Source organism: Engystomops pustulosus, chromosome 8, assembly GCF_040894005.1.
Source record: "Engystomops pustulosus chromosome 8, aEngPut4.maternal, whole genome shotgun sequence".
In the NCBI taxonomy this organism is placed as follows: Eukaryota; Metazoa; Chordata; class Amphibia; order Anura; family Leptodactylidae; genus Engystomops; species Engystomops pustulosus.
In genome coordinates this window covers 83,982,127-83,997,664 of record NC_092418.1, presented here as the reverse complement: position 1 = coordinate 83,997,664, position 15,538 = coordinate 83,982,127, and the positions used below count along the sequence as shown (strand labels likewise).

General features: G+C 38.9%; 1 protein-coding gene across 3 annotated transcripts in view; it reads right to left on the bottom strand.

The window, feature by feature from the left end:
- PDE1A (phosphodiesterase 1A) overlaps positions 1 to 15,538 on the bottom strand; it is a 195,534-nt gene that overhangs the window by 41,477 nt on the left and 138,519 nt on the right. For 2 of the 3 annotated variants that reach the window (XM_072121574.1, XM_072121575.1), the window contains exon 2: positions 1,738 to 1,851. In XM_072121574.1, coding sequence (XP_071977675.1) covers positions 1,738 to 1,851 — 114 coding nt within the window. Of the gene's footprint in view, positions 1 to 1,737; positions 1,852 to 15,538 lie in introns of those variants that run through there. The other variant, XM_072121576.1, reaches the window with a different exon arrangement.

The window sequence follows — 15,538 nt, the reverse complement described above, 5'->3', positions numbered from 1 at the left end:
CCAGTGGCCATTTTTCTGTCCTGTGTTTCCTCCACAGGGACAGTAGCATTTTAATTCTCCATTATAATGTATGTCCACAACATTTTTCTGCTAAGGGGAGCAAAAATTTGAATAGCAACTAATAAGCTTCTATTTTAATGACCCAGTTGAACATATATTGTTTATGAGATGGAAGATTTCATGAAAGTGTAAATTGTAACATCAGCAACATATTTACTAAAGATGTTAGTCTAAAGTTTTAAAAAACAGTTTTATTTTCACAAAAATGCCACTTTCGGGAGGTATCTATACCATTTTTCATAACACAGAGCGTAATTTTATCATTGCTATGGAATTGGCTGATATTTACTTTTCTGCATCCTATAATCTACCATAAAGGTTACTTCCCCTGTTGCTTTAGGCCAATGTGTTCATTTTGGGTGAAACTGAAAACTTTGTCCTGTCAACATAAGCCAAATTTTTTATTAGTTCTACAAAAGTAAATAAACCTGGATGAAATATTCATAAATTTGTAGGTCGGGATTTCAAGCAGATATTAAAGTGATAATCTACCGAATGAATGAGTAACAACACCATGTATGGTTGATGGACTATTTTTAGACAAAACTTTCAGCAAGATTAGACTTTAGGTCACGGCCTGTGGGACAAGAGTTTCAGAAATTACTTTTTCTTCTTTAGAGCAACTATGAAGAGTGCGTCTCATTAGATGATGAATTTAAATAGCTGCATTTATTACCAGAAGTTTTTTTTTTTAATAAGAGATTGAAGACCCTCCACAGTATTATGTTTTTTTATGGCTTTTTGGAGTAAATATCACTTTTATTACTTTATATCTCTGGGTAGTAATAAAAAAGCAACCATTTTAATTTGTCTTCTTATATTTTAAGGGACTTTGTCTAAAATACTAGACTAGACTGGAATTCTCTCTTTATTGTGTAATCTCACCAGTCATGTAAAAATAAGAAGAGAAGAGTCATATTTTGCCTGAGATGAGTGAAGTTTAGAGAGTTTAGGGGAGGGTCATTACAGAAGCTTCTATCTTTGGTTCTTTAGTATCAAGAAACTTGCTGTTTGTGTCAGAATTAAAGATAAAAATCTCACCTTTCAGACTGTGAACTGTGAGCTCAGAACCCGAGATACATGCAGACAAAGATATGGGCAGGAACTGTATCTTTTTTCTGCTGTTTGTAATTCTAACCATTTCTTTAACCATAAACCCGATTTAATGTGAAAGATCAGTTTCTTCTCACATAAGACATCAAAAATGTTATATTTTTGGTACTAAACAACCAAATATGGCGGTGTCTCAAATGGCACTCCTCCTGCAGCTTCTAAACTTGAGTCATCTAAGGCAAAATATGACTCTTCTCTGCTCATTTTCATATTACTTTAATGGAGTATGCCACTATCTGTCTTACATATGTACCCAAGCTAGATGTACTCTTAAACCCTTTGCCATTCAATAGATTAGGACATTAGAAGATATATGTGATATTCTGTAGGAGTTTGCCTTGGAAGTTTCTTAGCCCACTAGAGCCCAAGGACCTTCATATGATTCTCCATTTGAGGCAATTGAGGACTAAAGTGTGTTAATATTTGTACCTTAACAAGATTTTTAAACACATATTATGTACAGTTTTCCCTTCATTATTATTACAAGCTTTAATAGATGATGCCCATATAGTAAGAATAGTGTACCTTAGGGTAAAAAACAAGACTAAACGTAAATCTACTTACCTGGTCTCATCGATGTAAACCGCTTCCAATACCGATGCTGCATATTCAATATTATTTTTAAGGTCAGAAACATTAATATCTCCTTTCTCTAGCTGTTTCACCAAACATCTTAATCTGTAAAATAGCAGAAAATATAGATTATTATTAACTATTGTCCTATATTTTAAAGTACCAAATAGTGACAGACACAGAGCCTGGGGAACCAGACATTAGAATGACATTTAAAGGAAATCTACCACCAGGATGAAGGATTGTAAACCAAGCACACTGACATACTGGTGTGTGCTTCCCTGTCATGATCTGCTCCTCTTTAAGCTTCATATGCCCTTGATTTTGCAAAACAATGCTTTTTGAAAATTATGCAAATTAGCCTGAGGGGTCCACCCCATATCCCCTCAGGTTAATTTGCATAATATTTAAAGCCCTTTTTTGTAAAAACAAGGGCATAAGAAGTCTAATGAGGAGCAGATCCTGCCAGAGGGGGCACACACCAGTATGTCAGTATTCTTGGTTTACAATCCTTCATCCTGCGGGTAGATTTACTTTAAGATGTTGCATGACGTTATTCCACTCTCAACTTGGGGGTAGAAGTATTTTCAATATCCAAAAACCATTTCCATGCCTGTGCTTTGTGTGAAGATAACATCTCTGTATGAGTTGGCTGTAGCCATTACAATGTGAGCAAGAACAACCCATAACAGGTCCCACGGTTTCAAAAGCCTCATTTGATTTGCATCTGCTATCTCTATGGTATTTCCTTGCTTACTTCATGTCTGGCGATGGAGAGGAGGAGGGCTGACCCCACCCCTCTCCATAGAGATGCATGGCACATGGAAGGATAGGACATGTTCTATCTTTTCCCCGTGTACGGAAAGGTATGGAATCACATACGTGAGGCACCGTATCACTGTGTGTGCCTATTGCCGTCTATGAGGGACGTATGTACGGCCGGAAGCTTGTGGCCATACGTACGTCCCCCATACGGTAGTGTGAATTTGGCCGTAGTTGTAAGCCACAAAAAGGCCAATTTATAACTACAGGCATTTCTGGGCTACGTACAGAATAGTACGAGTAGTAATCGAAATTGTATGTAAGTCAGAATAGGTATAATGGGGGTAATTTACTAAGGGTCCGATCGCGTTTTCCCGACGCGTTACCCAAATATTTCCGATTTGCGCCGATTGTACCTGAATTGTCCAGGGATTTTGGCTCCCGCGACTGGATTGTGGCGCATCGGCGCAGGCATCCACGCGACGGAAATCGGGGGGCGTGGCCGAACGAAAACCCAACGGATTCGGAAAAACCGCCGCATTTAAGAACGGAAAATTTGTCGCTCGGGAACGCGCTTACCTTCACTCAGCCCGAGCCGATGAACTCCAGCGCGTTTAGATGCTTTTCAGCGCAGCAGCGCCACCTGGTGGACGGCAGAGGAACTACCTTATTAAATCCCGGCCGGACCCGAATCCAGCGCAGAGAACGCGCCGCTGGATCGCGAATGGACCGGGTAAGTAAATCTGCCCCATTATGTTTGTATAACTCCAGTCAAAACATTTTTGGTCCCTGTGATAAACCAATTTGCGAAATTTTGGTTTATTAAGGATTAACAATAAAGCTTCATTGCATAAACTTTACAGTTGATCATTGCATCCTGGAGTAAAGTTCAGTACATTACCAGCATCTTGAGGTCTGTCCCTAACTAGGGGTCATCTGTAAGTCAGGTCTCCTTAAGTCGGGGACCGCCTGTTCATGTCTATCCCTTATGTGTCTATGTATTGCCACTCAATGGTGGTGCTGCTGCTTGTTTATCAAGTAACAAAGGCCATGTGGGTGAGAAAATGAGTTTGGAAATGCCACAAACAAAGAAATCAGAATGAAAAGTGATGGGATATTAGTCAATATAATATAACAAAGCAAAACAAAGCAATATCAAACAAAACAATAGAATTTCACATTTTCAATTTGGTAATTGTTTGTTTATTGTGTACAGTATTGTGTTATAGAATCTCATTCAGACACAATGGGTAAATGACAATTCAGGTATAATATTCTTGGTGGAAATTCTTAAGTATTTTATACTGTAGTTACAAGAATTTATTCAGCTCCCGGCTCTAAACCCGTAGCTACAGCACTTGTAGCCGGCTCTTTCCCCTCCCTGGGATTATTTCTGGGAATACAATAGGAAGTACCTATCGATCCCAGAGAATAGGAGTCCCTGTAGAGAGAGACAGGACTAATTCATATAGAGATTTGTGCCTATTTCTTCCAAACTCTCACAATCATTGACTGATTTGACTCCTTATTTTCCACAGCAGCATTTTGTATAGAAGGGGTTTCTGGTACCTTTCTAAACCGGTGCTGCAATGAATGTTAATGGATATGTTATTGATATCTTTCTCACTGATGAAGTACTTGGTTTTGTAGTGTTCACATCTGTACTGGAAGAACCTCCGTTACTCTTTGTCTGGTCATCATCAGATTCCATATGGAAATGTGATGGATCCCGTTCTAGTCTATTGCTTCCTGTTAGGAATCTGGGACCTATACTTAGATTGCAGAACATTAGAAATAAGCAACACAGAGAGATGAGATGAACTGAAGTTTAAGGGCTCATTCAGACAAGCATATTTGAGATTCATTGGCTATCCGTTTTTTTCGCGAAGTGGAAGGAAGTTTACATCCATTGACGAAAGAAAATATATACTCTAAAGCCCTTCATTTATAGGACATTCTTCATACAGTGTGATACTCAATACTATAGTTGCTATAACTAACATTTGGAGCCAATTGTGTGTTTATGATGCTTTTTGTTTTATGCATTGATCTATATAATGTTGATTGGAGCATGCAATCCCTATATAACCAAATATCCCTGATAAGCCTGAGAATTTAAGGAGAAACGCGTAGGATATAGTGTAAAAGAGCTTGTCCATGACCATTGGATATATGTTTATTTGCAGGAGGGTGGTGTGGGTTGCCATCTTAATTCCTAACAGTGTCAAAGTATTGTGACATTTAAATGGCTTGTATACTAGGGGTACAAGTCACCACTAGAGGTATGATGTCCACTTCATTTCATCTGTGGCCCCGCACGGCTATAACGTGAAATATAGACACCCTGGTCCCCTACATTACAGGTTTTTTAGGCACCTCTCTACTCCTGACATTAGTCACTTATTACCTTGACACTTGCCTCACATTGGGGCTGCTCTATTCTCTACTTCCAGGATCTTCTCCTCTTTGCCATTGGAGCACCTTCCATCCATATCATCTTGAAGGCACCATGACTATTGAGAGGTCAACACTAGGCTATATCCATAGTACACATCTGCTGCATGCCCACTTTCCATACTTAAAATTACCACAATCAACCCTCACAATCTACAATGCTTGTATTTCTCATACATCTGGACTTTTAATTTGTTACATGGATTATTAACCCCTCCCCCCCATGTATGGTCCACAAATATCAATGCATTAATCTTCCCATTTACAGTATTTTTATCCGCATCATGCCAATTCATTGATACTTTACTCCATAATTTTCTCCTGCCATCACAAAACACGTCTACAGATTATATTTATGCTGTGTAGAAGGAGATCCATCTAATCCGCTGACAGCTCTCTGGGAATTCAGCAGCCGGTTATGTCACCTAATCAATTACCGCAGACTGCCCTCTGCCCTTTATGAAGTGACTTATCTGGGCTATGACACTGTCTTGGTATATTACATCAGTTCTGCTTGTAAACAAGACATGTAATGAGAGACATTTGCATGAGAATTGCTCCATCCGACACTGAAACCTGTTACTGGTTCATCAGAATTTTCCTACAAAATTTGCAGGAAATAAGAGAAATCACCATGTGAGTAGATGTAGTACTTGTATTATATACATTACATATTATATAATTTTATGTCATTTTAATTTGTTTTTTTTTAAGGAATAAATAGAACATTTGATAACTTTTTAGTTTTTTGGTTAAAAGAGATAAATGTTAAAAACTATTTTCATCTTTATCTTTCTGATAGTCATTGTGCAGGTTAATATGCTAATTATATGAACAGGAAAAAAAAATTATTATTGTTATATTTATAAACATTTATAACTATTATAAATATTTTATAGAATTTTACAGTTCTTTACGCGATTAAACCTTTATTAATACACTGCACTTCTGTATTATAATGTGTATTGCCTGTCAGCTTCACACTGACAACCAGCTTATTAGCCCCTGACTAAAATACTGTAAGGCCAACTGTGAATTTTCTCACTAGAGTTTCCTTTTTTTCCTGTTCTTTGGTATTAAAAACACTGTTATTCTCATATGGTATTGAAGGTGGTGAACCCCACTATGTCACCCCCCCCTGTATCCCTGCCATTTCATTACAGAGGGTTCTAAGAGATGACAGAGTTAACAACTCCTGCGTCCCTCTCTAATTGCAGATATATATAAAATATCCCCAATAGCTTTGTCATTGATTTGACTGATTAAACAAGGATGGAAGTAGGAAAAGGTAGAAAGAGGAACAAAGAAGTTAAAAAAGGGGGCCATAGGCAGGGGAGCTACCTAAATGGGACATAAGTTGGGAGGGCTACCTAAAGGGGAATAAGGTGTGGGACTTACCCAGAGGGAGGCATAAGGTGGGGGGCTAATGAAAGGGTAACATAAGGTTGGAAGGCTACCCCAAAGGGGCATAAGATAGGGCAATTACCTAAATGGGGGACATAGCGGAGGTATATAAAGAGGAACATAACTTGTGGGCTTTACATAAAAGGGCGCAGCATAAGATGAGGGACTACTGAATAGGGGAAATAAATGTTAGGAGGGCATTTCACCATTATGTTTAGTTCTCCCTAATAATATTCTCTCATTCTTTTGTAGAAATCATCCTGGTTGTCCGCTGATATCTGTATATAGTACATCTGAGTAAAAACAGCACACATAGGAGCCACCAGATACATTGTGGAAAAGTAAAAAAACTCAAAATACATAACACAATAGATAATAACTGAATGTGCCCTTATGGCTAGAATACATTGAATGAAAGGTAAATATTCCCTTCCTTATCATCTTGTTGGGTCTATTTGACAACATGACAACTAAAGCCAAGTTCAAGCTGTTCCTTTGCATCCTGGACAATATCAACAACCAAGAGATGAAACATTTCCATTACAGTCAAGGTCATCATTTTAACGAATATTCTTCTGTCATTAATAATAAAGCAATGATTCATCTTGCTCTAACAGATACTTCAAATACTTTCTATAATTTATAAGTAACATTTACACTGAATTGATCCCCGCTAGGAATTAACACACGGCAGGGGATCCAGTCCCTTGAAGTATTGGCCCGGAAATTAAACTTTTGATACATTTGCCAATATCTCCAAAGTGTTATTAAATATTTTAGGATATTTTCATAATTTATTCATGAATTCCATTTTTTTTCTTTATCAGCACTTATTAAATTATTTGCTGGTGCTTTCAACTACTACTTCTGATTAAAGCCTTTGTACAATGATTTTTTTTGTACTATATTCCACATCCTAGTGTTTAACCACTCAACAAGAATCAGGTAACGTGAAATAACCAGAAATGCAAATTAGTCAAAGAGAATTTTCAAGAGTCACTTTTAGACATGAGCGACTTGAGTTGGCCTAACAAAAGCTTCAATGCTAGTCCATGATGAAGCATTTCCAGCCCTGATGATAAAACAATCAGTTTAATCCCTTAAAGACCAGGCCCATTTTTGTCTCTGCATTTCCATTGTTTTAACTTATTGCAATCCATATGCTGCAACTTTTTTTTTTTTTTTTTAGTTTACAGAGCCATACGTACTGGACAGCAACAAAAAAAATCAGAATGCAGTAAAATTTACAAAACAAATTAACCCCTTTCACGTTCTGGTCCAAATGATACATACCTATAACTTCTGTAATGTGGCACCACAAGGCAAGAATCCTCTCTTCAATCACACTGGGGCTCATTTACTTAGAAAGTTGGAAAGTGCACTAAAAGGGCTATTTCCGTGGAGAATGCTCCGTGTGGCGATTCACTAAGATCGTGCGCCAGAAATCATTAATCTAGCACTTACTCACACTGGCCGACAGAGTTCACCATCTTTTTCTGGTGCATCTTTAACATAGGGCATGTGACACTATTTGCAAGTTAAATACGGCACGCGTTCCAAATCAGTCACACCGCCCCGACAGCACGCCCTCTAATTTGTGTCACATAGAAGCGCAGCTGCGCCACAAAAGGGTCGCGTGGGCCACAATCCAAACGCACACACTTCATAAATACCTATGCAAGCCATTTCAGCCTAGAGGAATGTGCACAGTCCGGCAAAAGTGTGGCGCAAAGCCCTTCGTAGAGGGGTCAGGAACCTTTTTGGCAGAGGGAGCCATGAACGCCACATGTTTTAAAATATAATTCCTTGAGACCCTTGCAATATGCACATGCCCCCAGTAGATAGGTAGCCCCTGCACATGACCCCCAAGAGATAGGTAGCCACAGCACATGCCCCCCAGTAGATAGGTAGCCAAATCACATGCCCCTAGTTGATAGTTAGCCACAGCACATGCCCCCCTTGTGTTACACTAATTGATCAGCACTGATCTTATTGAAGATTTGTCTGTGAGCCAAAGGCAGCCATCAAAAGAGCCACATCTGGCTCCTGAGCCATAGGTTCCCTACCCCTGCCTTAGTACATGTGCCCCAATGTTTCCAGGCACTACAAAAAGGGAAACATCCACAGTTAAAATATACATTGGAAGTGGAAGCCGTATATGAAAACCACATCCTGGACTGTAACTGTAACAATGAATATCTCCAATCCTTCTCTTCTTTATAATGACTCTGTGGTTTAGAAGATATTGCCGTTTGAAGTGTGCCCCCTGAAACCAGGGATTATTTTTGGAATAGGGCTTATATTTTTTTAACTCATTTAATAAATGCCAGGGCTTCAATAAAGAAGTACAGCAACGGTACTGTATCTATTTACAATGGAATTCCAGCATGCCCAAATTTTCAGTTTTAGTAGTAATTTATTTGTTTTATTTTTTTTTTATTTGTTTATATTTCTGTTCAATAAACTTTATTGAAGTTTGGCAATGACAAAGGATTGAGTAATCACAACAATTTGCAATTGTAAAGGTGACTCCAGGTGAAGGCATAGCACATGTGGTGATAGCAGTAAAAATATATTGCAATCAATAGCTGAATCCAACCGTGTATGGGGGGGGGGGGGGCACTCGCATTGTGAAAGTCCAAGGATCGAGCAGATATATGAGGCCATCTCCCACTATAAGTAGCTAAAACGGAGATATTAGATACTATGCAGGTTTAAGTTTATATTTCACCTTGGACCAGAACATTTTGTAAAAACTCTAAAATGACAGCAATATATCTTTTTAGTAAAAAAAAAAACCTCCAAACAAAATCCAGCTTTATTTTTTTAATTAACAATATATCAGGAAAGAAAGAGGAAACATGAAGTGACAGCCGTTTATGTTACACAGACCTAACATGATTTTCAAGGCCACAGTCGGATTATGATGGATAGGGGAGATCCGTCATTACTTGTGACTCAGAATCTGGACACCATTTCGGTTAATATTTATTGCAGCTTTCAGAAAATGATGCAGACACCATTGATGGCCATTTTAGAAATTTTGGCTCATTTTTAATTACAAAATTTACATTCTACACTCATCTTTAAGAATTACCGTATTACATTTTATTTGCTATATTATGTCATTAGATGATGTTGTCTGATGTCTACAATTTTAACACAACTATTGATCAAACTAAAAAAATGGAAAATCACCCAGAATAATTAATGCTATAATTTGATGCTATTATATGATACTGCAATTAAAATAGTGTCTTATTGTAAGACAACTGGCTTCCCCCCTCCCTCGCTGCCCCCTTTTCTGCAGCATGCCCCTCTCCCTCAATGCCCCCTTTCCAGGCCAAATAAAATAAAAAAATTGAATACTCACTTTCCTCATTCCCCCGCAGCTGCCTTTTCTTCTTTCACTTCTCTTCCACATTAATGATGTTGGCAGACACGAATCACTACGTGATAACATCATTACGCACACCAGCACTAGAGCCACGTATTAACGTGAAAGAGAAGTGAAAGAAGAGAAGACAGCTGCAGGGAATGGGGTAGATGAGTATTTGAGTTTTCTTCACAGAGTTTGGCCGCGGCCCAGGACCAGGTGCAGCATAGCCCAGTCTTGGGGCAGTGATTTTTGGAACACTGATCTAAAGGCCCTAAGATGAGGTCATGACCCTGTGACTCTTGTGTCAGCACATGAAGATCCCGGGTAAAGATTGGTGGATGTACTGCTGAAACAAGGTATTGGAAGTTATGCAGAGGTAGCATGAGCAGAGAAGAAAATTGTGTTGCATGAAGAATAGTTCAACCGCGCCACAAAACGGTTGTGTGCGACACAAATGTGTTGCGGGTCCTTGTGCAAGCAGTTTATGAATCTAATGCTAGCCGTGGTCATTGGAGAGACACCTCCTGGGTTCAGCGCTGCTCTCTTTTACTAACATGCTGGGGGTTATGGGTGGAGGCCGTAAGCACTGAAGGCGTCTGGGGCAGCACCAACACAAAATATGGCCCTGGGTGCCAGAACTTTGCTGGTCTGATACGCTGGAGAATGTTTGAGGTAGATTTCCTAGCTAGGTACTAGCGCCTCTTAGTGAACTTGTACATTGTCCATTTAGCAGAAGTTATTCCACAAAATGTCATGGCAGTATTTCCCAGGAGACCGTGGATTTTAGAGACAACGGATGCCAGAAGACTTAATAAAGGTATAAATGAGTATTTAATTTGGTCCTGAATACATGAGAGGCTTTATTAACACTTAGAGTAGACATATGTTTAATGAATAATTTTCCTTATTAGATTTCAATTCAGGAAAAATAAATTGCTAATAAACTTGAATTATTCATCCAGTGCCTCTTCTACTTTGGAATGAAATTGTGACTCATTTTTCTAATAAATGTGGATTTTATTCGCACTTCATTGAAATCAACTGCAGACTAAATAACAGAAAGCGCACCCATTAGCAACCAAAATGGTGATGTTTGATAACTGTCTGCAGGAACTATGGTAATGTATACGGATTATGTTAAATGGATTATATTGGAATCTAATGAGATTTCCTTTCAGATGATGAGATGTATAAATACAATTCTACATTTAATGTATTATCTTCTCCTGCATAATACAGAATACATGTAGACTGGTTATGGTGGAAAATCCTATGGCACTGATGCCAGAGATGGCTCTCGGAGGCATCTCTGTGGGCACACGGGCTGTCTCCCAGGCACAGTGTTTGCCAGACATGGCATCTTCCTGCAGTCTCAGACAGTCCAAGTAGTCCCCTGCTATTGTAAAGTGACCCATCCTGTGCTGCTTGGTCCTGTCCTAAGAGTGAAAAGGTGTCGGATTGGAGCTCAAAGATTCTGGTAGCAATAAGTTTGTTACTGCCTAAATTGCCGTGTTGGCACTTTGGGAAAAGCTAGTGGTTTTTGGGTCTCATTTTGGGCACTCGATCTCAAAAAGGTTTGCCATCATTGGTAAATACCCTGTTTCCCCAAAAATAATACATGCTTCAAAAGTAAGACCTAATTTTTTGGCCTCCCCTCAAAATAAGACCAAGCAGCCGTCATTGCTACAACTACCCCCCAAGCAATACATTAGTATTAGTAGATCATTTACAGTAAATACTACAAGTTGACTACAGCCAAGCGTAGTGGTGATCACATGACCTGCCCAGACAGGTGAAGGACATGTGATGTGGACATGTGACCAGTGGCCATCTTCTGTCGTGTGTCTTCTCCACAACGGACCACATGGAGGAAATTAATAAAGGGCCAGTAGCATTTTAATTCTTCATTATAGTATATGTCATCAGCATTTTTCTGCTAACGGGAGAAAAAATTTAAATAACTAATTACATATAAGCTTATATTTTAAGGACCCATTTGTATATGAATTATGCTGATTCCTGGAATACCCCTTCAATAAATGTTCATTTTTTAATGTAAATTGTTACTCATGGAAAAATAAGACATCCACTCAGGGAAACACGGTAGTTGTTCTATACAACCTACTGGGAATGTAGACTGGTTATGGTGGAGAATCAGTCCTGGGCAATGTATATGGCTGTTCTATACAACCTATAGATCTAATAATGAGGATATAGACTGGTTATGGTGGAGAATCAGCCCTGGGCTTTGTATATGGCTGTTCTATACAACCCATACATATAATACTGAATATACAGACTATTTATGGTGGAGAATCAGTCCTGGGCATTGTATTTGGCTGTTCTGTACAACCTATACATATAATACTGAGTATATATACTGGTTATGATGGAGAATCAATCCTGGACAGTGTATATGGCTGTTCTATACAACCTATACATATAATAATGAGGATATAGACTGGTTATGGTGGAGAATCAGCCCTGGGCTTTGTATATGGCTGTTCTATACAACCCATACATATAATACTGAATATACAGACTATTTATGGTGGAGAATCAGTCCTGGGCAGTGTATATGGCTGTTCTATACAACCCATACATATAATACTGAATATACAGACTATTTATGGTGGAGAATCAGTCCTGGGCATTGTATATGGCTGTTCTATACATCCTATACATATAATACTGAGTATATAGAATGGCTATGGTGGAGAATCAGTCCTGGGCATTGTATATATACATTTTATACTGCCTATACATGTTATCCTAGGTATATAGACTGGTTGTGGTAGAGACTCATGTGTCTGTTATGCCATGCTTCATTGTATATTTCACTTTAATTATTCATTTTTTGCATCTGGTTCCGTCTGAAGAGTCAAACCACTTATTTCTGAGGTGCTGGATGTCGCACCCCACCCATCACCTACTCTATGGATAGGTCATGAAGAGTATTAACTTGAAAACCCCCTTTAAAAATATTTTTTTTCTATTTTCGTAAACAGAAACCTGAAAAGAAAAAAAATATCAAAACCACCATTTTGAGAAATACCAGTGATTGCTAAGATTGCTGGGGTAAACATGATCCACAAAAATAAGAACATTTACCTCTTATCTCATGTTAAAAAAAGGATGAAGAAGTAGGTAAAATGTGGGAGTATGGAATATAGACATAATTATTGACCAATCACAGTTCAGCTTCACATTTAAGTTGGAAAAGAAAAGTTTGGACCTTGTTATCGACGAAACACAGATCAGCTTCTCTTTCCCAATGCTAAGTTCAAACCCGCTAGTGGTGTCCGTTAGTTTAGTCCGTTATGGAATAGAAAAATGGACAATTTAACTGATGGAAAATGGAAATACCTTCTGTTTACCATCAGTTCTCATAGGAGGTAATTTATCATTAGGTCTCCTTCTTACGACAGTTTAATGTCTTAGGACACGTGTTTTCCGAAACTTGTCAGTTTTTATGGACAATATGCTGTATTTCAAACAATTTATTACTTTTTTGTGTGACAGTCAGATAAAAAGTTGAAAAAAAACCATCAAAAGTTGCAGAACATAGACCAGGGTGCAGACTGGTATACACTTGCGTCAAAACTTGCACCTATACGGAAAGTTGCAAAGTCGCTCCAATAAAACGCCAAACATAGACTGAAAAAACAATGATACATCACCCCTATAGACTTTCATGTATGTATGTTTCTCATCTATTGCAATCCTGTTACTTAACCCCTTAAGAACCCAGGGTTTTTTTGCTCATTTCTTGCTCTCCACCTTCAGAAATCCATAACTTTTTCATTTTTCCGTGTACAGAGCTGTGTGAGGGCTTATTTTGTGCATAATAAATTTTACTTCTCAGTCACATTATTTATTATTCCATGCCGTGGACTGGGAAGCTGGAAAAAATTCCAAATGTGGAAAACATGGAAAAAAAATAATGTTCGCATCACGTTGTTGTGGGATCAGTTTTTACGACTTTCACTGTGCACTCCAAACACCTCTACTTTATTCTTTGATTTGGTACAATCCCGGTGATACCAAATTTATACAGGTTTTATAGGTGTACGGAGCTTTGTTAGGTGTAATTTTTTGCTAAATGAGCCGACATTTTCATTGCTACCATTTTGAGGTCTGGACGCCTTTTTAGTCGCTTTATATTCCATTTTTTATGTGATGTAAGATGGTGTAAAAAGTCAAGTTTCTGCGCTATTTTCCGTCATGTGGTTCACCGCCAGCAATAACCATATGGGGCACATTTACTAATGGTCCGCGGAACGCATTTCCGTTGGGTTTCCACTGCTGGGGAAACTTAACTGGGGTTTTTGGTGCACACGATCGGATTTTAGCACATTGGTGCCGGCTTTCATTCGACACAAATCGGGGGGCCGGGCTGATCCGACGGATTCGGACAACGCGCAGGATTTAACATCTCAAATTGTGTCGCAAGCCATGCACTCACATACACCAGGAAGAAGAAGGTGAATCGCGCCGCACTTCAACTTCGTCGGACAGTCCGGATCGGGGATCGCGACAGAACCGGGTAAGTAAATGTGTTTTTTACTGTTTTTTATGTTTTATATCAGTTCTAGTGAAAGAAGGGTGATATTAACTTTTAGGTTTTTAACTTTTTAAAATTATTTTTAAAACATTTTTTTTTACTATTTCTTAGAACCTCTAGGGTTCATTAACCTCAGATGGTCTGATCGTTCCTACCATATACAGCAATACTACTGTATTGCAGTATATGGCATTTCTGCACAGTATACATTACAATGAACCACTGGCTCATTGTAACAAAACTGCAGTAACCAGACAGCCTCGGGTCTACCGAAGACCTGAGGCTGTCATGGCAACCGATCGCTAAAATGCCAACGGTAGCTTTGCCGGCGGCATCAGAGGAGTTAATAGCCATGATCGGTGCAAGCACCGTCCGCGGTTATTAGCGGTGGGGGTTTGCTGCAATATGCAACAAACTCCCCCTGTGTATGTAGAGGGCCCGTGAGCCCTCTTCCTACACCCCCCGCACCTCTGTGCCGTACAGCTACGGCGCAGAGCGTCAAGTGACACAAAAATAGCATGCAGAACAAAAACAAATAACAGAATTTATTGATAGTGGCGTCAACTGGGTCTAACGGTGTCCTATAGCACTTCTGACTTGTCTCTGTGGTCACATGGAGATAGTTTTGAGGCACAATCCCAAAGTTGCTATTTTGAGAACTCGGCAAATAGATTCCCTAGAGACTAGTGACCGCACTTTAGCTACAAAACATTTTCGGGTCATGGGTGCTTCTCTAATTCTCAGTTCTCCATGTAACAAACTTGCCTATTTTTATCAGCCTGTCTATAAACAAGTGGGGCTTGTAGAGCACATTCTTGCTGTGTCTGTACTTTCCTCATGGCGGAAGGAATGGGGAATAATAAATATTACAACCGCAGCTCATTTTCTTCAAATAAATTGTATGGGTTTATTTTATTTCTCCATTATTAATAAATATTGCTGCATAACAAGGGACCATCCGTTATACTCAGAGATGCTGCAGTATGTAAAATACATTCACTTTGAACCTGGGAATCTGGAAGATGTAGCGTTATGTTTTATAGCAGGGAAATGAAGAATGGAAGTATTATTTATACCGCTAGTCTTGTGTCTTCCTTCCGGAGCTGTTTGATGTAAAGCAGGCTGTGCTGTGATATGAAAGTAGAAGATTTATCTTTCAGAATGAATATTAAGTGCTAATATAATGCTGGGCTATTTCTACTAGATTTCGGAATTAACTCATAGTGCTT